At 42.6% G+C, this 23,994-nt stretch overlaps 1 protein-coding gene and 1 long non-coding RNA gene across 5 annotated transcripts in view; both read right to left on the bottom strand.

Annotated features, from left to right (window-relative positions):
- The window catches only part of WDR41 (WD repeat domain 41), a 29,962-nt gene extending 7,959 nt beyond the window's left edge, over positions 1–22,003 (bottom strand). The window contains exons 1-10 of one of the 4 annotated variants that reach the window (XM_082191974.1): positions 21,565–22,003; positions 15,243–15,355; positions 11,515–11,563; positions 9,608–9,739; positions 8,676–8,738; positions 7,175–7,286; positions 5,852–5,914; positions 4,349–4,456; positions 2,169–2,350; positions 205–326 (exon numbers count right to left, since the gene is read on the bottom strand). In XM_082191974.1, the coding sequence (XP_082048100.1) occupies positions 205–326; positions 2,169–2,350; positions 4,349–4,456; positions 5,852–5,914; positions 7,175–7,286; positions 8,676–8,738; positions 9,608–9,739; positions 11,515–11,563; positions 15,243–15,355; positions 21,565–21,615 (995 nt within the window). In that variant the 5' untranslated portion in view covers positions 21,616–22,003. The remainder of the gene's footprint in view (positions 1–204; positions 327–2,168; positions 2,351–4,348; positions 4,457–5,851; positions 5,915–7,174; positions 7,287–8,675; positions 8,739–9,607; positions 9,740–11,514; positions 11,564–15,242; positions 15,356–21,564) is intronic. The other 3 variants (XM_082191973.1, XM_082191972.1, XM_082191975.1) reach the window with 3 other exon arrangements.
- LOC309514763 overlaps positions 1–23,994 on the bottom strand; it is a 234,187-nt gene that overhangs the window by 82,172 nt on the left and 128,021 nt on the right. The window lies entirely within an intron of this gene.

Below are 23,994 nucleotides of genomic sequence, written 5' to 3'. Positions count from 1 at the left end.
AAAATAAATAAGTGAGCAATTCAGGCTAAAGACCAGGATTATCATGCAGCCAGGGAAGCAAAGTATAACAGGTCAATGGTTGCTCAAATATTTTATAATGAAAGGTTGGGGGGTTGGGTGAAATGAACAAACATCAAGTGTGGCCCTCTTCATCTTTCTGGTGCTTACATTTTCAGCGTATGAAAAATTTAGTGTAACTTGCACCTGTTTGGAACTTTTGTAATGTGCAGGACAGTGGAGTCATGAGCAGTCTTCTGGAAGGCAATCACACGCTTCATTTGAAGGTTATACACGTATATGCCCTTTCCAACAGCAGCGAACACACACTGGAAAGAAAATTCAATAGAACATCTTAACAAAGCAGACATATTACGTTGTGTAATGGATTTCCAGGAGGACTGTGACACTGTTACCTTTCAATCTAAACCAAATGACTCAGAAGGCAAGAGGTGCATAGCTCCTTAAACTGTAATTACCACTATAATTACTAAAATAGTTTTTGCATTATGCCTCAATTCATATAAATACTACAATCCTATTGCTGTCGGTGGCATCTAATAAACTATAAAGCACAGCCAGCTATTTCCATCCACAACCCTTTTCAAGGCCCGTAGGTTTGTAAAACCTTGTTCTGCCAGACCTTTGCTGGCCTATGTGTTCAGTTTCTTTCTAGCCCCCTGCTGCTGACTACAATTTAACAGATTTACTACTGACTGAGTGCATTTGGTCAAAGAAATCTCAGCTTAATAAGCTGAGATATGAAGAAGCCACACACGACCACTTTGTTTCTCCCTTTGTGCAAGCAGGAAAACAAACCAGGAAGTCTCATTTAGCCATAGCTTGCCATTACAACTGAACCAGTAGCTATGATTTATGGCTTTCAAATAAGAAAGGAAATTAAAAGCCAATGTTAAACTATAACTTTGTATTACGACTTGTTTGGAAGCCATTAACCAGAGTTTCACCATTTGGAAATTATCAGGAAACTGTGATTATTATTATTACTATTATTATTATTATTATTATTATTATTATGTATTTGTTAGTTGCTTTTCTTATTGCATTACTCAAAGTGACATATTAAAACCAATAAAAACTTTAAAACATAACCATTCAAATAAAAAGCTAAACGCAGTTAAACAAAAATGGTAGTTAAGTGAGGCTTCCTGGCTTGTTTCCCTGCTCAAACAAGGGAGCAGCAAAGTGGCTGCCATGGGTACATTATGCTTGTTCATATCTCAGCTTTTTAAGATGAGATTTAATCATTTGAACAGGGCCACTGTGTTCCTTTGCATTTTATGACAGTATAATGTGTATATTTTATGCTATTGTTTTTATGGCAGAACCACAACCTACAAGCATTAAAAAATGCCTAACACAATGTGCTCTAAAGTAAGTTAGTAAACCTGCAACAAAACATTGCTGTATTGTCCCAGCTGCTAACATGGGTAGGGAATCCCACAATCCTAAGTAGGTCTGCTGGGCCACTTTGAGCAAACCACACCTGCCTATCAGTCAGCTGATGTCATATGCTATCAGGTGCAGAGATCTGTTATTTCCAGACTAAACACTAAGGGTTAAGATTGGAGTTAAGGGTGAACACCACAGCACAAAGACCAGATATAGGTCTTTGACAGCATCTCTCACTTCTGATCTTGGCACTGTGGGGCTAAGAAGAACAACAAGCAAAAATTGACCATGCTCAGAAATGCCATTTTATAAAATTGCATCCAAAAAAAGAAATCTACTTGACTTCTACTAATCTAATAATTGCTAACTTAACGGAAATGCACATTATTTTTGTGAATAATACAGCACGCATTGCAAATCTGGCAGCCATGCTGTGTTCCTTGTCCTATTCTATTCAGTGCCCAAACCCCAAAACACACTCCATTTCAAGTCTGAAATGACTGAAATTCTGCAATCATTTAATGGGATTCTCACAGGAGTAGTTTCATTGGATTGAGCCTGTAGGAGTTCACTGAAATTTACAAAGCTAAGACAAGTTCTAAAATTAACCTTTCGCTCAGGACTGCTCAATCTGCATTTCTTGTTGGGATGTGAAAATAAATAAAGCATAAATACATATTAAATCAGGATTTTTTTTAACCAGAGACAGAGGAAACAATTGTAAGTCTCATTTTTAAAATACTGTTTAAAATGTTCACCTCCTCATCAGAAGCTAAATGTTGAATTGAAACTTCATTTTGACTGTGCGATAATTTTATTTCTTGTTGTGGGTCAACATGAAGAGAAGCATCCCATCTGCGTTCATATGCATGCATGGTCCAGTCCAATGCATCCCAGACTATCAGCTCACCAACATGAGAGCCAGTTGCAAAAGTCAGATCTAGGCACCAAAAATATTAGAGTTTGCATAAATGAACACCTATTTACACAGAGGATCACAAGCTAATCAGATAACAAGCAAAGTCAATGCAAATCGGGCTCTGCCTGGCCCATTTCCAACTGACTCGGGAGGACGGGACTCTGACAGACTTTAGCAACAAAGCCAGCTAAGGTTACTAGACCAGTGTTTCCCAACCGGTGTTCCGCGGCACACGAGTGTGCCGTGAGACGTTGCCTCGTGTGCCGCGAGATGCCTGGAGGGAGGCGGGCGAGTCGGGCGGCGAGAGGCGGGGCGGCGGCGGCGAGGAGAGGCCGCGCCTCCTGCTGCTGCCTGGCGCTCCTCCTCGCAGCCGGCAGCGCTGCCTGGGCGCCTCCGCGCGACTCTGCCTCGCTGGGTTTGGTCTCCCAGCAGAGACGGGTCACACGCGCCCCTCCCTCCCTCCCTCAGCCTGCGCAGAGGGAGAGCCAGAGAGAGGCATCGCTCCTGCGCGGCGGGAGAGGGAGCAGCCGGAGCGATGCCCCAAACGAAGGCATGGGACCGGAGGGGAAATCCTCTCCGAGGAGGATTGAGCGCAGCTGAGAGAAGCCTTTCGAGGAGCTGCCGTGTCCCCTGGAAACCCCCTTCCCAGCTCTGCCTGCCTGCCCAAAGCTTGGAGGTTCCCCGGCAAGGGGGAGGGAAAAAACTTTCACTTTTGTGCGTCCCTCCCGGCGTGACGCTGCGCGCTGACGTCACGGGGCGGGGCTTTAATGGTGGTGTGCCGCGAGATTTTTTTTCAGTACACAGGTGTGCCGTTGCCCAAAAACGTTTGGGAAACACTGTACTAGACTACCAAAATGTTTACCAGCCTGCTTTCCCACCTACACAAACCTACAATAGACATTAGTGGCTGTAATGCCTGGTCACCTGGAGGTACTGGTAAATTTCACTGGCCACATGGGACAACTATTTGCAAGCCTGAGTAAAACTCTAGCCGGTAGCTGGAGGAGAAAGCCAAACGTGGAAGCACCCTTTGTACATAAAATAAGAAATGCAATAAAAATTAAAGTGAAAAGTACAATCTAAACAAAAATAGTAAAACTACTCTTATCATGTCTAACAAGCAATTGCACAAAATTCAAGCGCAGCAGAAGGCTGCACACTCACTTTTGCACTGCAGAGAGCTGATGGGGGGAGAGGGGGGAAAAGACAACTCTTGAGTCCAGAAGTGTTTTTTGTTGTGTTTTTTGTTTTGTTTTTAATCCACCAGCCCTGCACACCCACCCTGTGAATATCAGAATAATTACAGTTTTGCAGGGACATCTCATATATACCCTGGATAAATATGGTGAATGCTGTTGATCCCACAGCAATGTTTCACACTGGAGAGGTAGCTAAACACAAGACACTGCTTTCACATTTTAATTGACTCTTCTGGATTAAGATTATTAATTGTACTGTAAAGACTTTAACACTAAGAGAGCCAATATGGTGTAGCGGTTAGATTAGAACTGATGAGACCCAGGTTCTAATCCTTACACAGCCATGCAGCTTACTGAGTGAGCTTGAGCCAGTCACCATCTCTCAGCCAAACCCACCTCATGCTTATTTCGAGGATAAAAGGGGATGGGAAGAGCTTTGCACCCTGTCCAGAATAAGGATGTGGCCAAAATATAACCACACACTTATTTTAAGACCAATGAAAACATTATGCATTTCATTCCAAATAAAAAAGAAGTCACTGTACATGTAAGTTTAATTGAAATCAGTTAAGCTTAACTGAATTTTGATTCCTATCTCAATAAACAGACAAGCAAATTCATGTTGATTTAGGTACAGGCAAATCTATTGTGCAGAGATGTTTGAAAAAAGAAAAAGTTTTAACACAAATCAACTCAGCTGCATCTCAAATAATAAAAACTTCAGATAAACATTTAGTTACATTTGGGAAGCAACATAAGAAACTTTGTAATTTAAAGATGTGTCATGCGTTACTAGCAATTAAATTAGTAACAGTCTTACCACTGACACTGACCAACGATACAATATTGTCCTCATGGTCAAGAAGGCGCTTCACTTCGATGACATCCCATTCAGTTCCATCTCTGGAAGCTTTCAGTCTAAGAATGACTTCAAAGAGAAAGGCAGGCAACATCTTGACATTTATGAGAACACATATAATTAGGACCTGCAACAAAATGTTGCAGTGCAGCCTCACCTAACAAGAATGTTACTTTTCAGAGTTCCAGGCAGGCTGGCACATTCTCCTCCAGAATACTCTATTGCCCACACATCTCATTTTCTATTTTTCTTTTCTAAGGACACTCAACATTCTGTGGCTATTGAGCATGCTGTGGCTATTTATCAAGCTCAGGGGAACCCTAAAGTTGACAGTAGGTTTTTTTAATTAAAAAATAAATAAAATTTAAACACACAAGTCCTCCCAAAACAGCACAAAGAGCACACTCTTTGTGCTGTTTTGGGAGGACTTGTGGGTTTCAAAATTTAAAAAACATAAAACTACTGCCAACTTTAGGGTTCCCCTGAGCATGATAATGTTTCTGGGTTCTCTGTGGTCCTGCCAATTTGACTCCACTTCCGTCAGCACTCACAGGCTCAGCTTTCTTCAGAAAGAATTATTTCTCTACAAGCAGAGGCGACTACAATTCTGATACAGAGATCCTTGTGTGCTGAACAGATAAGCAGCCATGTCACTTCTGAAAGCACTGGTCATCTGACTAAGGGGGCGGGTGGTACATTGCTTGCTCCTGCAAGATTTAAGTCCTTTCAAACATGAAGAGGGTATTACAGGATAGATATTTAAGAGACTAACGTTTGGAAATCTAAGACCAAAGCTGTTGGCATGGTATGTATTTACAAAAACTATCTGTTGGAGATACAGATAGGTAGCCGTGTTGGTCTGCCATAGTCAAAATAAAAAAAATTCCTTCCTGTAGCACCTTAAAGACCAACTAAGTTAGTTCTTGGTATAAGCTTTCGTGTGCATGCACACTTCTTCAGATACACCTGAGTGTATCTGAAGAAGTGTGCATGCACACGAAAGCTTATACCAAGAACTAACTTAGTTGGTCTTTAAGGTGCTACAGGAAAGAATTTTTTTATCTGTTGGAGACTTTAAGATCTCAATATTTTATTTGGTTTTATATACTAAGAAAATGAAATAAAGAAATGGTTTTTTTAAAACCTACTCTGCCTTCTTGTTGCAGCTCCCTCAAGGACTGCTGCTTTCCATGTGCAATGTACTGCTGTACCAACATACCAAATAAATATTGATTGCCCTCCTTAATTTCAAACATTGCATGAAATCATTAAAATATACAACAGTGTTATATCAAGGGACAGTAATACAAACACAAAGGCTCCAGGATTAAGTGGAATTAGTGCACAGGTGCTTGGATCTTAACCCTGGTAGACACAATGCATGTTCCCCCACATTTTAAAACATACAGAACACACAGCTAATAACATTCAAATATTTATTATACAGTATATAGCAATACTCACTCAGTTCTTTGCCAACTGCTGCCGCCACACAATTTTTAGGCAATTCTATCATAGCACTGATATCTTTATTAAGAAGATGGGGGGGGGGGGTAGACAGCAAGATATTTTATTACAAGTAAAAAATGAATGCACACTCAATCTATTATAATTATTTCACAAAATTATAAAACACTATCTGACTTTCTCACAGGAAGGTTACTCAAATCATCAATTTCCATAAAGTTCTTCCTAAGAAAAAATGGAGGGAGGGGATAAGCTATACAAATCTCCCTTATATTTTCATAAAAGCCTTTTCCCTCTGTTTTTAGGACATGCAATTCAGCAAGTCTGTCCTCACTGAAAACTACTGAGCAGATTATGGTGTGCAAACTTTTAAAACACCTTTGTATATCTGCAAAAACATTTTGCAGCACATTCCTACATTATTATAAGCATCACATTTCTTTATTATATTCCAGTTACCGTATTTTTCGCCCCATTGGACGCACTTTTTCCCCTCCAAAAATGAAGGGGAAATGTGTGTGCGTCCTATGGGGCGAATGCAGGCTTTCGCTGAAGCCTGGAGAGCGAGAGGGGTCAGTGCACACCGACCCCTCTCCCTCTCCAGGCTTCAGGAAGCTATCCGCAAGCCTGGGGAGCCTGCAGGAGTTCCCGCTGGGCTCCCACGGCTTGCGGAGAGCTCCCTGCATCCCGAAGCCTAGGGCGCACGCCCCGGGCTTCGGGCAGATATCCGCAAGCCTGGAGAGACCGGCGCGACTTCCCACCAGGCTCCCTAGGCTTGCGGATAGCAGCCTGTTCTGGGGGCTGCGGTTGGGAAGCTCGGGCTTCCCCTGCCCCAGCCCCGCGCCTGGGGGGGAAATAATTTTTTTTTCTTTATTCCCCGCCCCCAAAACTAGGTGCGCCCTATGGGCCGGTGCGCCCTATGGGGCGAAAAATATGGTACATTTCTGTATTTTGCTTATAGGGTTGGGTGGAATCTTACAGCATTTATCTAATGCCTACAGTAGATGGCACTGGAAGAACCTAATTTAATTTCTAAAGGAATATATATTCATTTAGTGATTTATATATCCCGACCCAGCTCAGTTAAGTTAAGTTAACATACAGTTACTGAAGTTTGACATATTCTACAATTCATAGGACACATGAGGCTCCAAGTGCTCTTAATTCAAAAATGATTACACTGACATTTTAAAAATAGAGGTCAGCTTCAATATATGTTATCTTTAGAATTAAAGGGACTTTGCCAATTTGATTTTGTGTCATTATATAGATCCATTTTACTTAACTTTAGCTGCTATAATGAGTCATTTACATTTTTACCTGCATCAATAAGATGACTTGTCTTACACAAGAGATCTAATTTTCGGTTCCAAACACACAGATCACTCCCTCCAGACAGCCATACATCCAGCCTTTGAAGAACTGTCAAACACTGTAGAACCAAGTCAAATAATCATATCATGTCTCATAACAAAGCTCTTTAGGAAAAAAATTCAGTAAGATTGCCACCAGCTTTTTCAGTAAGGGTTTGACTATTACAGAATCAACCTGAAATTCTATTTCCCAGCAACATTTCTTGTGCTTATAAACTACAAAGAAAAGTTGATGGACCATGGTGCTTGATACTGCAATATCATACAAAGGAGGATATGAGGCAGACACAAAACTTGTCATCTTATTACTAAACTTTTGTTCAAGTCTTTTAAAATATTTTTTATGTCAAATACTGTACATACAACAAGCTTCTCCGTGAGATGTTTTGTTAAAAAGATACGTTATATCAAGAGAAGGTCTCTAGTGGTGTGAATTCAAAGACCAATGAAATTCTCCAGCTTTTCAGAGGTATAAAATTAACTTTTCATGATTCGCAGAAGTAACTAGTCATAAAGGCCATGATACTTGAACACAGCTCTGTGACATGAAGACAAGAAGAGGGCAGACGGAACAACAAAAAATTCCCTCCTTTTCCACTGATGAAAGCTTTACTGTCAGCTGAGCTACATCACAGGATACAACTCATTTTATTTGCTTTTTCTTGTAAGCTACTTGAAGTTTATTTTACAAAGTCAAGCAGGGTGTAGGCTGGGTGATGTATCAATACATCATCCAAAATCTGTTAAGTCCACATTGTGGTAATAGTTTCATAATATTTGACATGGGAAATTACAGTGGTACCTCTGGTTACGAACTTAATTCATTCCGAAGGTCCGTTCTTAACCTGAAACCATTCTTAACCTGAGGTACCACTTTAGCTAATGGGGCCTCCCACTGCTGCCGCACCACCGGCGCACAATTTCTGTTCTCATCCTGGGGCAAAGTTTTAAACCCGAGGTACTACTTCTGGGTTAGCAGAGTCTGTAACCCGAAGTTTTTGTAACCCGAGGTGTTTGTAACCCAAGGTACCACTGTACAATGTGTGTACTATGTAAAAGAATTGTAATGTGGGGAAAACTGTGAAGCCAGTCATCCCTTCTCTCATGATTCCTGCCACTCCTGTTGCTCTGTACTATAAAATAACAGTTGTAACACCATATGTTAAAGGTAAGTAAAGTGTATCAGTTTTAGAACCCTAAGTAGTAGCAGTTGCCAGGGCATTAACCCCAACATAGTTCCATCCTTATTTCAGACATCATGATACATTGATATATTGCAATGTTAAGCTGGTAATTTATCACAATGTTGAAAACCCGACATTGCTCAGCCCTAGCAGGGTGCATGCTTTTAAATAAATAAAAATACCTCAGATTTGCAAATCACATGAATTGCCCCTTAACTGCCACAATCAGTACACACAAATCAAAGCCAGTTCCATTTTTCTTACCTTTACTGTGGAATGAAAGCAGGATACTTTATGAACTTGCCTACCATTATCACAATCCCAAACCTGGTTTCATTCATTAAGGATCTCAAGACTACAACAGGTTTAAGGTATATATCCATATTCAAAGGCAGAACTATAGTAATGGAGATGCACAAGCACGAGTGTATTATTATTTATTATTGTTGTTATTATTATTAATATACCGACCTATGCCCAGAAGTCTCAGGGTGGATCTACATAAAAACCACAATACAAATATTCAAAATAAAAACAACCACCCAATAACACCCCCCCCCAAAAGAGCCACATTTTTAAAAGGGCATAGGATGTCAATCAGATCAACCAAAGTGCTGGTTAAAAAGGAATGTTTTTGCCTAGAGCATTCCACAGACAGGGACCACTGCAGAGAAGGCTTGTTCTCCTGTTGCCGCTTGAGGAGGCGGCACATGAAGAAGGGCCTCAGAAGAGTCAGGGTCCGGGTAGGTTCATATGGAAAGAGGTGGTTCTTGAGGTATTGTGGTCCTGAGCCATTTAAGGCTTTATAGGTCAAAACCAGCACTTTGAATTGGGCCTGGAAACTAATTGGTAGCCATTGTAGTAGGACTAGGATCAGTGTAATATGCTCAAACTGTCTTGCTCCAGTGAGCAACCTGGCCGCTGAATTCTGCACTAGCTGAAGTTTCCGGACTATTTTCAGAAGCAGCCCTACATATAATGCATTGGAAGGAATCTAACCTTGAGGTTACCAGAGCACAGACAACAGTAGTTAGGCTATCCCTGTCCAGATAGGGATGTAGCATAGGGTGCCACTGAAATTTGAGGCCCCAAGGTCCACCACTGTCACCCGCCACACGAATGTTGGAGGGAAAGGAGTACCAGCAGCACATCTCCCTCCCACAAAGAGTTGGGGTCTGGGTCAGATTAAAGGATACAATAACAGTTCTATCAGCACCTGCTGTCAAGATCAAGTGACATTTTTCTTCACAAGTATCTGACAGAGGAAAAGATGCAAGAGCAGTAATCTTTTGTGTATGTGCATGTAGCTCAAATAGCTTTTCTCCAGTCTGGAAAACAAAAAAGAGATCTGAATGATCCGAATGAAATAAAATGTTATAGACCAATGCACATAACAGCATAATCCATTGAGATGTGATTTAAGGGAGCAATGTGCAACTGGAAATACTGCTTTTACTGGTTTTATGTTGTATTTTCTTCATTTTCGTACCACTTACTGTTTTTATGTTGCAGGCTGCTTAGAGATTTTTAAAGTATTACGTGGCTTATAAACATTTTAAGTAAATAAATAAAATAACATCCAAGTACGATTTCAAGAAGGTAACAGTCCTAACTGACACTAAAACTTCTGCATTCAAACAAGGTCAAGAACATGGCATGGAATTATGGACCGAAGCATGTACTAGGGCTGGGCGATAACTGGTTTTCAATATCACGATATATCACCAGCTAAACATTGTGATATAGCAATATATCACAATATCTGAAATAAGGAAGAAACTATGCAAAGGCAAACAGAACAATGTCCTGGCAACTGCTACTACTTACGGGTCTAAAACTGATAAATGATGATATTATCAATCACTTTATGGTCACTTTCAGCAGCAGGCAAGCCAAAATGCATCCAAATGAGACTTTGGTTCGGGGCTTGGCTACCAAATGGTGGTTTTCAGGACTATCCAAAGTACAGTGATGAGTCATAGTGAATACAAATAATTTGGGACTGTCAGACTGCCAGCAGGCCTGCTAGGCAGCAGAAGCAGCATCAGCCTGCGAAGCCTTGTCGTGGTGGTGGCAGTAGCAGTAGCAGTGGCAGCAGGAGACGGTAGCAGAAGAAGAGGTGGCCTGCAAGGCGTTGCTGAGGCAGACTGCCACTGCCTCCCACTACCAGGAGGACTTGCAGGCCGCTGCCACTTCTTTCCACCACAGCAAGGTTTTGCAAGCCCCACTGCTTGTGTCGCCACACGGTCTCGCAGGCTGCCTCTACTATTGCCACCAACTTCTGTTGCCGCTGCAAGGCCTCAATGGCCGCCGCCGCTGCCTCCCATCACTGCCATTGAGTCCTCGCGGGTCGCTGCTGCTACTGCCATTGCTATCACCACCACAAGGCCTCAGAGGCCGCCAGTGTTTGTGCCGCTGCTGTTGCACACATTGTGATTCACCATATATTGCCAGCTCAAATATTAAGAATCAATTACCATGATGTGAACTTCAAACCAGTTTTGGATGATATATCGATATATCGCCCAGCCCTAGCATGTACATAATTCAAAATCTCAATTTTTATAAAATTCAGCATCCTTCTAAACATTTTCTGTATTAGTGAACAATCCAGTATTAAGGAAACATATCACAAGTACTAAAAGCTTTACAACATTTCTCTCTCTCTCTCTTACACACACATTTACTTTATCCTTTAACTTTCAGATAGTTATAGAGCAACCTAGATAACTGCTAAGTCAGGAAATAAATGCTTAGCACATAATATACGCAATTCTCTGTCAGGATAATGTCACAAAACATGCAATTATACTATTATTAGTTTCACAGGAAGATGTCAAAATATAAACTGAAAATTTGAAAGTCAATTTTGTCTCCAACTTTTCTAATGAAAATTAGATTAAAAACTCAGTAGGGTCATTCAAGATGATTTACAAAATGGCTTTTTTAATTTTGGACAACTGCTTCCGTGACCATTTTTATTATCCAATTATCTTTAATAACTAACTTTATATTTAGATAGCTCATGTGTAATGGAATAGCTCCAATTTAAACTTCACCTAATTTTCATCTGTATGCAATGCATTTCTGAATATAAACAAACCTGAGCATTCCACAAACATACAATCCCATCATCACCAGCAGATGCAAACCTGGGAAACAACAAATCAAAAATTAGATACACATATATAAAGGAAATGCTACATTTATATAGAAACAAAAAGAATAGAAAATGTTACCACTAACCATTCTTTAAATTATCTCACAGATAAGCACAGGGCAAAAACACATGAAAACATGATTTTAGTGGAAGCTGTTCCTAAAAATGTCTAAATCTTCAAAATTAAAAACAGTTTTTAATTATGCAGTGAAGGCGATGAAGGACCTATGTGAGTGTCTGGAGGCAGCTGGAGGATGGATGGCGGCTAATGGATTGTGGTTGAATCCTGACAAGACAGAAGTACTGTTTTTGGGGGACAGGAGGCAGGCAAGTGTGGAGGACTCCCTGGTTCTGAATAGGGTAACTGTGCCCCTGAAGGACCAGGTGCGGTGCCTGGGAGTCACTTTGGACTCACAGCTGTCCATGGAGGTGCAGGTCAATTCTGTGTCCAGGGCAGCTGTTTACCAGCTCCATCTGGTACGCAGGCTGAAACCCTATCTGCCCGCAGACTGTCTCGCCAGTCTAGTTATCTCTCGCATAAATTACTGCAATGCGCTCTATGTGGGGCTACCTTTGAAGGTGACCTGGAAACTACAACTAATCCAGAATGCGTCAGCTAGACTGGTGACTGGGAGCAGCCGCCGAGACCACATAACACCGGTCTTGAAAGATCTACATTGGCTCCCAGTACGTTTCCGAGCACAATTCAAAGTGTTGGTGCTGACCTTTAAAGCCCTAAATGGCCTCGGTCCAGTATATCTGAAGGAGCGTCTCCACCCCCATCGTTCTGTCCGGATGCTGAGGTCCAGCTCCGAGAGCCTTCTGGCGGTTCCCTCACTGCGAGAAGCCAAGTTACAGGGAACCAGGCAGAAGGCGTTCTCGCTAGTGGCACCCACTCTGTGGGATGTCCTCTCACCAGATGTCAAAGAGAAGAAGAACTACCAGACTTTTAGAAGACATCTGAAGGCAGCCCTGTTTAGAGAAGCTTTTAATGTTTAATTTTTGGTTGGAATCGGCCCAGAGTGGCTGGGGAAACCCAGCCAGTTGGGTGGGGTATAAATAAGTTGTTGTTGTTGTTGTTATCTCAATTCAAAAATGAACCACGTAGTCTTTAAAATAGTCTGAAATATGAAGCCCAGGATTTCACATGGAGGGCTCATAGCTGAACTACCAATCCAACAAATGGATTCTTTTCACCAAGCTGGTGTTTCATGGGTCACCTGATTCTTTTCCAGTCATGATCACCATCCTCTATAACCTTGTCTGCTTCCTGGAGGAGCAAGAAATGGTCAAACGAGCAACAGAAAAAGCTATTCTTAAAGTGTGTTATGAATTCAGTCTAGTTTAATGTGTCAAATGCTAGAGTATTACTTGCAATTTTATCTCATTCCATTTTTTGGAAGACTCTTGCTGAGGCTTAGCCTTCTTTAGTGATCTTGCAATCAATATGACCCTCTCTTCATGTTCAAAAACACAAAAGAAAAGAAGTGAAAAGCAGCTGTCGGTTAGGTTGATACAGGATTTATTTAGTATCTTCAGAAACCAATCTGAGAAAATTTTCCACTCACTGGTTTTAGCTGAGCCACCGAGAAAACAAGAAAATCCTTCTGCAAAATTCTCAATAAGATGATATTATCTAAAGAGCTGAAGCGTGAAACCTGGCTTACAACAGTCGACAAAAATGCAATGAAAAAACTATGAAAACTAAATAAAACCATTTCAGAAACCAAGTAACAATGCTAATGCTATTGGAAAGAATCAAACAAGGTGGTGGTGCCTGGTTAAAACAATGCTCTTAATGACTATATGCACGCAAAAGATTTAAAAAGTTGGAATACCTACCAAATTAAACTAGTCAAAGAATAAGCATTATTTTACTGCTTATGTTAGATAAATGCATTATTTTTTCTCGGTACATATATAGCATTTTGGTACTCTATAAAACACCCAGTATTTTGAACCAGCTTTGCATTTCCCCCATATTTTTAGATATATTTCAAGCTGCTTGGTGACAACAGGAAGTCAGCTTAGAAGCCATGAAGCACAAGGAGAAGGAAGTGGGAAAGAGAGAGAAAAGGAAGTACACAAGCCTAAGGCTCAGCTCTTCTCATGTTTGCTTGTGCGTGTAGCTTTACATCGGAATGCGAAGATGTAACTACCGTATTTTTCGCCCTATAGGGCGTACCGGCCCATAGGACGCACCTCAGGGGTTTTTTTTGGGGGGGGGAATGAATAAAAAAAATTATTTCCCCCCCCAGCTGCAGGGCTGGGGAAGCCCAAGCCCGGCGGCAACTCCCCCCGGGCGCGCAAGGCTTGTGGACACCTGCGCGAAGCACGGGGGGCCCTCCGGAGGGCGCCCCATGCTCTGGGCTGCAGGCTGCCGCCCACAAGCCTTGCGAGCCCGCGGGAACTCCCGCCGGGCTTGCAAGGCTTGCGGATAGCTTCCTGAAGCCTGGAGAGCGAGAGGGGTCAGTGCGCACCGACACCTCTCACTCTCCAGGCTTCAGCAAAAGCCTGCATTCACCCCATAGGATGCACACACATTTCCCCTTCATTTTTGGAGGGGGGGAAGTGCGTCCTATAGGGCGAAAAATACGGTACTTAGTAGCCATTTTGGCATACAAGCGGTATATTAATAAAAAAATATAATAATGAAGATCGTTTTCTCAGTGTCAAACTTTATATTAAAGGGAATGCACTAAAAGGCACCAAACTCCAACAATATTTATGGCGGTTATGGGATAATTTTTTCTGACATTACTGTGTCATATGAAGTATAAAGAAGTTGTAGCCAAAGGCAGGAAAATCAATGATGATTGAGCGCCTAAAAACTGGCTCAGTACTGCACTGAGAGAAAATATGTAATGTAATTTCTGTAATAAATGGCTCACTCATGCATTAAGATTTTGTATGTAAACTGCCAATACTTTGGCAAAGAATACTATTTAAGTCAATGCCACCACAGCAGCAAGAGTACTTATCGCAAAACATTGGAAGACCCAAGATCTACCCACTCTGGAAGAATGGCAGATGAAGGTGATAGACTATATGGGACTGGCTGAAATGACTGGCAGAATCCGTGACCAGGGGAAAGAGACGGCGGATGAAGATTGGAAGAAATTTAAAATTTACCTCAAGAAACATTGTAAAATTAATGAATGCTAAAATGTCGAGGTTTTAGGGGAAAAGGGGGATTACAGTTGTAAAAGATTAAGTAAAAGAAAAGAATAAGGGAAAAATTTGATAAAACCAAGGGCTAGGATTTGCTGAAACAAGTTTGGAAATTGGGATGTAGAAAGGGGAGGTATGGGGAAGTCGGTGAAGTAAGGTTTAAGAAAAAAGGATATGAAATTATACATGTTTGTTTCTGTGTTTGTTTGTCTGTATTGTGTATTGTTTGTGTTTATAAAAACTGTGTAAAACCAATAAAAAATTATATATATATATATATAAAAAGAATACTATTTAAGTCAAAATCAGTGGGGGGCATATTTTAATTAGATTTCACCTAAATGTTTTGCAAAGATTTCCCTTCCCAATATATACTTTAGATATAAGCTACCTGTCATATATTCTTCAGTTCTGAGGAAAAAACCAGAAGATTCGATTTTTAAAACTTTCAGCAAAACATCCCTATGGTGCAAAAGGAGGTTATGAAAGTAATGTATTACCTGTAATCATCTATTGGCACTAGAAACCGCACTATATCATGATGACCTTTCAGCACAAGCAGCTCAGTGTAGGGATTTTGTGTTTGTTCTTCGCCAATGGTCTGTACAGATTTCTAGAAATCCACAAAGTCAGAAAAATAAAACTGTAAATCAACAAATTTGTTATCTCTCTAATCAACAGATGTTTCTAGTTACTTGTTTTCTTTTTTGCAATATGATTTATTCCTCAATAATCCTCCACAGTGTGATAGCTTTAAAATTCTAACTATAGTGCTAACTATAAAGCAGCTATCCCTCCAGCATTTTATCCTGGAGGAAGGAACCAATATCATAGAATCATAGAGTTGGAATAGACCACAAGGGCCATCGAGTCCAATCCCCTGCCAAGCAGGAAACACCATCAGAGCACTCCTGACATATGGTTGTCAAGCCTCTGCTTAAAGACATCCAAAGTAGGAGACTCCACCACACTCCTTGGCAGCAAATTCCACTGTCGAACAGCTCTTACTGCCAGGAAGTTCTTCCTAATGTTTAGGTGGAATCTTCTTTCTTGTAGTTTGGATCCATTGCTCCGTGTCCGCTTCTCTGGAGCAGCAGAAAACAACCTTTCTCCCTCCTCTATATGACATCCTTTTATATATTTGAACATGGCTATCATATCACCCCTAAACCTCCTCTTCTCCAGGCTAAACATGCCCAGCTCCCTTAGCCGTTCCTCATAAGGCATCGTTTCCAGGCCTTTGACCATTTTGGTTGCCCTCCTCTGGACACGTTCCAGTTTGTCAGTGTCCTTCTTGAACTGTGGTGCCCAGAACTGGACACAGTACTCCAGGTGAGGTCTGACCAGAGCAGAATACAGTGGCACTATTACTTCCCTTGATCTAGATGCTATACTCCTATTGATGCAGCCCAGAATTGCATTGGCTTTTTTAGCTGCCGCGTCACACTGTTGGCTCATGTCAAGTTTGTGGTCAACCAAGACTCCTAGATCCTTTTCACATGTACTGCTCTCAAGCCAGGTGTCACCCATCTTGTATTTGTGCCTCTCATTTTTTTTGCCCAAGTGCAATACTTTACATTTCTCCCTGTTAAAGTTCATCTTGTTTGTTTTGGCCCAGTTCTCTAATCTGTCAAAGTCGTTTTGAAGTGTGATCCTGTCCTCTGGGGTGTTAGCCACCCCTCCCAGTTTGGTGTCATCTGCAAATTTGATCAGGATGCCCTTGAGTCCATCATCCAAGTCGTTGATAAAGATGTTGAATAAGACCGGGCCCAAGGCAGAACCCTGTGGCACCCCACTAGTCACTCTTCTCCAGGATGAAGAGGAACCATTGATGAGCACCCTTTGGGTTTGGTCAGTCAGCCAGTTACAAATCCACTGAGTGGTAGCATAGTCAAGACCACATTTTACCAGCTTCTTTACAAGAATATCATGGGGCACCTTGTCGAATGCCTTGCTGAAATCAAAGTAGGCTACATCCACTGCGTTCCCTTCATCTTATAATTCTGTCAAAAAACGAGATCAGGTTAGTCTGACATGACTTATTTTTCAGAAATCCATGCTGACTATTGGTGATCACAGCATTCCTTTCTAGGTGCTCACAGACTGTTTGCTTAATGATCTGCTCCAGAATCTTCCCTGGTATTGATGTCAGACTGACTGGGCGATAATTATTTGGGTCCTCTCTTTCCCCCTTTTTGAAAATAGGGACAACATTTGCCCTCCTCCAGTCTGCCGGGACTTTGCCTGTTCTCCAGGAATTCTCAAAGATGACTGCCAGTGGTTCTGAGATCACATCTGCCAGTTCTTTTAATACTCTTGGATGCAGTTCATCTGGCCCTGGAGACTTGAATACATCTAAACTAGCCAAGTATTCTTGTACTATCTCCTTAGTTATTCTGGGCTGTGTTTCCTCTGCTGAATCATTTGCTCCAAATTCTTCAGGTCGGGCATTGTTTTCTTTATCGGAGAAGACTGAGGCAAAGAAGGCATTGAGGAGTTCAGCCCTTTCTGTGTCCCCTGTTTGCATTTCACCATTTCGTCTTCATATACCTGATCAACTGTAATGAGGGAGAGATCCTCAAATGGAGTCTGTTCTTCGTCTTCCATGCTAGGGGAGAGGACTTCAAAGCGATTGTGTATTTCTAAACAATCAGAGCGAACCCTGGGCCTCCTACTTCTTTGAGTCACGTTTCTCCATATATCTGGCACCTGTGTTGGTGAACTAGCCTCTTTCTCAGGGGTGTCCCCTGTCTCCTCCTTGGTGGAGACGGTGTTCTCTGTTGCTTCCAAGAAGAGCTCCAGCTCTCTAATTCTTTGGAGCGTAGCTACACGTTCCTCCAGTTGCTGGACTTTGTCTTCTAAGAGGGCAATCAACATACAATTGCTGCAGGTAAAGCTGCCTGCAACCTTTGGCAAGATGGCAAACATCGCGCAGGAACCGCAGGCGACTGCAGCTGTTCCCTCACCCTCGATCTTGAGAACGTGTCGTTGGGGGTGGCTACAGTGGTCCTCCATCTTAAAAAACGTGAAGACAGGACAAATAACCCCCCCAAAAAAAACCTAGGTCTCCCCCAGCAAACGTTTGAGACTAGCTCCCCTAAATCTAAAAGATGGATCAAACTGCGCACACCGCCAGGCGCGCACCGCTGCCCTGCAAGCTCTGATAAGCTCCTCCCACAGCTAATCATCTGACTCAACAGAAACCCTGCCCCCTCTGACCTTTGCACAGGGAGAGCAGCAAATCAGCCACAAAGAAACACACATATGTGATGTGTTACTGCTGGATGAGGTAAGGGGTCTTATACTGTACCAAATATGATTAAAAAGCGGAACTGGTAGGGGAGACTCAGCAAATTTTATAGTTCTGTTCACTTACCATACAAAGTAGCTGAATGCAGGCACATGAAACGTGTTCAATTTTCATATTATCTGATCACCCAAGCGCAGCCACTGAACTAGTTTTCACGTAATGCTAGTCAAGCCATAGCTTAGCATGAATGCATGAGCATGATGGTTCTCAGAGAGATCACAACTGTTGTGATAAACCATAAGCCTGGATTCAGACAACACACTAAACCAAACCATGTATTTGCTCACAGCAGTGTTGCAGCAGCAGCAGGCCTGGAGGAGCAAAACAGTGAGTCTCCTCTCCATGAACACATCTGTTCACACTAAGTTTGGCTTAGCTTTACATGCAAACCAGCTCAATATCTTAATACCAATCCAAATGCAGCCAATATCTTGATACAGTGGTTTGACGTTATGATCACAAGCAGCATCAGACTTCCACTGACCCTTTACCCTTGCTCTGTAGCAAATCAGTTGACATTTTGGCCAAACCCAGAAAGCTGTCAGTTACTCAAACCTGGATTGAGATTCATGTTTGCCAGGTTTAGACATAACTGCAAACTACGGTTTGCTGCAAACTGAAATCAAGAGTTTCTGATCTTCCCCTCACACGTTATGCTCATGATGCCAAGTCATGGTTTGCCATTACATATGCATGCAATAATTATATATAAATATAATGATTCCATGGAAGTTTTAAGCAGAGGTTGGATGGCCATCTGTCATGGACGCTTTAAGATATGTTGACGACACCTTTGTAATTTGGCCACACGGGAAAGAAAAACTAGATAGCTTCCTCACACATCTCAACAGCCTACACCCCAAAATACAATTCACTATGGAAATAGAAGACAACAACCAACTCCCCTTTCTTGACGTCCTAATCTACAAAAAACCTGATGGCTCCCTAGGACACACTATCTACCGGAAAAAAACACACACCAACCGCTACTTACATGCACAATCACACCACCACCCTGCACAAATAAACTCCGTAGCCAAGACTCTCATCTCCAGAACCAAACGCCTGGCTGACAAAGACCACTTGACAACTGAGTTACAGAATCTCTCAAATGTGTTAATCGCCAATGGATACCAGAAAAACAGGGTTACGAAGCTAATCCAAAAAGAAACACCCCCCAAAAACCAAGACACAGAAGAAAACAATGGCATGGCCCTCCTTCCTTATATCAAGGGCACTACAGACAAAATCAGCAAAATCCTCCATAAACACAATATCAAAACAGCCTTCTGCACCAACCAAAAAATAGCCAATATCCTCAGAAACCCAAAAGACAAAATCCAGCTGGAAAACCAAGGGGTCTATGAAATACCCTGCAAAGTCTGCCCAGCCACGTACATTGGACAAACAAACAGACGAATAAATGCACGTATCGCAGAACACAAGAATGCCGTCAAAAAAGAAGAAAAAACTTCCTCTCTTTTCCAACACATGAAAGAAACAGGACACGAAATTAATTTTGCAGATTCCAAATTGCTCTTTAACATGGAACATCACCACAAGAGAATAATCATGGAAGCCATCGAGATAGAGAAACACCCTCACAACATGAACAAGCGTGACGACACGTCCCGCCTGCCAGACATCTGGAAATTAGCCCTCCCCACAAAAACCGACACCAGAACCAGAGGCACACAGAACGCCATCACCAATCAACCACACCAGACCCAAACCCAGACCCTCTCCACAGACATATTACAGACTCCATCCAGTAGCCAAACTATAGTGGCACCTCCGGATGCTGCACCCCCCTGCAATCCCTACACAGATCTGGCTGGCACAAGGCACAAAACCACAGCTCGCCCCTATACACGAAGCCAAGCCAGAGCACAACTAAATGCAGCACAGCCATCTTCTCAGAAAAACTCTTCACAAGCTCAAGAGGTCAAGACACGAAAGCTTTAGCAACTAATCTACACTTAATGACCCACCCAGTGGTATTCAGAATATCACTCATGAAATCACCCAAGATATCCCTCAAGTAATTAAGGAACAAAAGAAGAAAAGGCACACTAATCTAGGAACTTCCTCTCTGCCCAGAACGTTGGAGGCTATACACCACACCCCTCAACAGTATTTATAGGAACTCAAACACCAGACTCTGCTCTGTTCCAGTAACAAGAAGCCGAAAGCACCAGCCTGAAGATGACGAGTGAGACCTCGTCGAAACGTCGCACAGACACCCCGACTCTTACACGGGAAGACACCCGAAGACACCAAAACCTGCATTCCTGTACCCGTGAAAATCTACGAAAGCATATATATATATATATATATATATATATATATATGCCCACATTTGGAATGCAGTTCCGGTTGCTCAATCTCAGAAAAGTTATCACAATTACATAAATTACAGAATATGGTAACTAAAATGATCAAGGGATGAGAAGCATATTCTTTAGGAAGAAAAGTTTAACAAATCAGTGTTTTTTAGTTGGGGAAGGACAAAGAAAGTACATAACATAATTTCTTCAGAAATACATTAAGATCTATTAGAAATGGTATCAATATATAAATCTGTCTTTATTTTCTGTATCTTTTCCAATAGAGCTCAGGCCATCAATTCATTTGATTACTGATAGGTTATATACAAAATCAAGTGCCCCCACCGGAACACATACTTAACTCAGTCTTGTATTTAAGCACCAGCCTGGTAGTCATAAGCAATAAGGCACTGTATGCAGACGAGTACCTAGAATTCTGTGCAGTAAGGAATGAAGTGCTCCATCTCTCCTCTGTAATCAGTATAGAAAACAAATGGGCTGCCAGCAAAATCCCTCCTCTGCTAGTCCTCAGCAGACTAATAAATTGGGGTGGGGCAGAGGCAGCTAGCAAATGCTTTGATTTTATTTTACAAGGCTGACTTGAGTAAAGGAACATTACCTCAGAATGTTGTGATGTAAATTAGCACATATGGATTCGTTTAAGGATCAGGCTTCGCTTCATGGAGAATTACAGTACTCTACAAATGACTTATCTATCTATCATAGCTAAAAGGAAAATTCCACGTCTAGAGACAGTATGCCTAATTGCCAGAGAGCAAACACTAAATGACTATATTTACCACGTGCTACTTGTGAACATCACAGGCATCTCTGACTGTGGGAGGCAATACTGGAAGCAATTCTTTTATAATAGCTTAAATTCTGATATACTGCTCGTAATCTGAACCCACCAAGACTGGTCTTGATCTATGCACACCCATAATATAGCCATCACCAAATTAATTATCATCATCACCACTGCAAAAAGACTATCGGAGGAAAACAACAAGAGGCCACGCAGTATATCAAGCATTCGTGTTCTGAAGGCGTCATTTGAGGAAGCGGCCCTTTTCTCCAGCCAGCAATACACTGAGCAAGAGCTGGTCGCTGCCTTCAAGGCGCACAGGGCTCCGAAATGAGACCCGAGCGTCCCTCACAAGCGCCCACACCAACCGCTCCTTTTACCTCGGCCAATCCCTGCGGCTCGCGTCCCCCTCCTATGAGCCACCGCAGCATCGCGAGAGGTGGGCTCCGGGCGGCCCTCGCGGACGCGCCCTCGCCTCGGGTTGAAGCCGCAGCCCTCGCCCCCGCGCGCGGCTCCAGTCAGTCAGCTGACGCTCGTCCCTCGCTTCCGTCCGCCCTGCGCCGCACGACGTAGCCGCCGTTGGGCTGCGCGCGCCGCCGCCGGCCGAATAGGACGCGGGGCTGTTTCCCTTCGAAAAGGGACTCGCTAGCGCGAGCTTAATCTGAGGCAAAGCGTCGGCGACTTAATCGATCCCCGAATCTTCACCGAACAACACAAAACGAAGCAGGGACGCGTCTTCCGCCGCTTTCAGCCTTTAGGATTGACCGCCGCGCGCTCGCGAGCTAGGCGAAGGGGTGCGAGTACCGAATCATCGATTCCCCCCCCCCCCTGCGACGCTCATGCTTTTAAACACACCCACGAAGATCCCCTATTCTGTATGTGTAAATGTACGAGAGGCATAAGGCGCCGGTTTTCCAGTTTAGGGTTGCCACTTTTTATACGGACAGAGTAATAACAAGTATAATAACAAGATCATCAGCATCACTAGGAGCAGTTTTCCTCCCCAATGTATCTCCGTGCCAGGAGAAGCTCGTGTCGGTTTTCTGCCTGACATACAGCTGTTAAAGGCTGTAAAAACCCGTTTAAAAGGTGGGAGTCCCGGGTTCAGTGCCATACAGCTGTAATAAATTTCGATTTATTTGTGTATACTGTATATTTATAGCAGAATAGTTTATGCCCTCACGTGGAGCAGTCCTCGCCAAAGTGGTGGGTTCTTTTGCAGGAGTCTTCTGCAAGATGTCATTGATGGAATAATAATGCATGAGCAGGGGGCTTATATATTGGACTGTCCACACCTCATTCTGCTTTATTAGCTCTGCGATGCTCCCCCAGAGTTTGCTGTCTGGAGGGGCACACCTGAGCTATAGCGCAACAAAAGTGGGACAGAAAACCCAACCAACCAGTGCAGAACATGGGTGGTATGAAGATTTACCAGATTTATGGACTGTGCATCTACTGAAAACTGAAAGAAAGTCCAAACAGACTTCTCCATAACAACCTTTGTATGAGATTCAAGTAGGTAGCCGTGTTGGTCTGCTGAAGTCAAAATAAATTAAAACAATTCTTTAAAAGGATAGTTAAAAAGACTCTTCTTAAAAACCTAAAAACTTCCTTAAAAGAGTTAAGGTATAAGCTTTCGTGTGCATGCACACTTCTTCAGATACCTTTGTATGGAGAGCCATAAGCAATGGATACTACATGGTATTATCATCTCAGGAGGATAAAAAATAATCAGGAAGGGTGTCACAGTTTGCTTTTTGAAACTACTTTTGTACAGGCCTGACTGTTACAGATTTTGATCTGAAACTGGGACTAAACCCCTGCTTGATCGTTTTTGCTCAATTCCACCATGGATAATTTTAATGGTCTTAAAAACCCCCATGAAAAACAGATTTGGGGAAAACCCTGTATCCCAAAACCTGGAGTGTTATATGGGACAAAAGCCCCTTCTACTCTGTGTCAGCCAATGAAGGGGTAAATTCTCTTGAAACCATTCACTGCTGGTATCTCAGGTCAGTGCACATGGGGTGTGGGGGATGGCCAGGCTCAGTATAAGGCAGATTCCTATTTTCCTATGTGATCTAGGGTGGGCAGACTTGCAAGATCTACTTGGTTGTGTTATTATAATTTCAAGATCCACCAGCCAGAGCCTGGTGTAAAAGAAATACTGATGTTTTTGGCATCTGCCCATCTTGGGAGACAGTGGAAGAGTGTGCCTTTGGGGGTGGTGCCAAACTCTTGGAGAGTAATTGGCCCTGCTGTAACTGTAGAGACTGATACGGAAGAGACATGTTTTGATGCAGGTAGGGCAGATGAAGGCATCCAGATGTGCTGATGCAGGTGTACCACAGCGTTTCTTCTTTCTGTGCTCCTCCCAGCAGTCATTTCTCCTCTGGGCACTGCTGTGCATAAATGACCTGATTGTCTCCATCCACTGCAGTTGTCTGCAAGGGATTCTCACACAGCAGGGTTAATATTGTCAGCCTTCATGTCATATTTGCAGACATCTTTGAAATGTAGAGATGGTCTGCCAATGGGCCTGGTGCCTGAAGCCAGCACCCTGTACAGCATGTCCCTGGGGATCCTGCCATCTTCCACTCTGTGAACATGATCAAGCCAATGTAGACGTTGCTGAGACAGAAGTGCAAGCATGCTGAGAAGGTGGGCTTCAGAGAGCACATCTTTCTTTGAGACTTAGAATTAAATAATTCTGAGTTCAGGAGTTTGTTTAGAAGCTCATGGTCATTTCACACACAAAATCCCATTCCTGGCTCCCCCAAGATTTATTCATTTCAGGAATATAATTTTGC

The sequence above is a fragment of the Podarcis vaucheri genome (assembly GCF_965113315.1).
Source record: "Podarcis vaucheri genome assembly, chromosome: 11".
In the NCBI taxonomy this organism is placed as follows: Eukaryota; Metazoa; Chordata; class Lepidosauria; order Squamata; family Lacertidae; genus Podarcis; species Podarcis vaucheri.
Note: the sequence above shows the minus strand (reverse complement) of the source record. Positions and strands in the feature narration are given on the sequence as shown.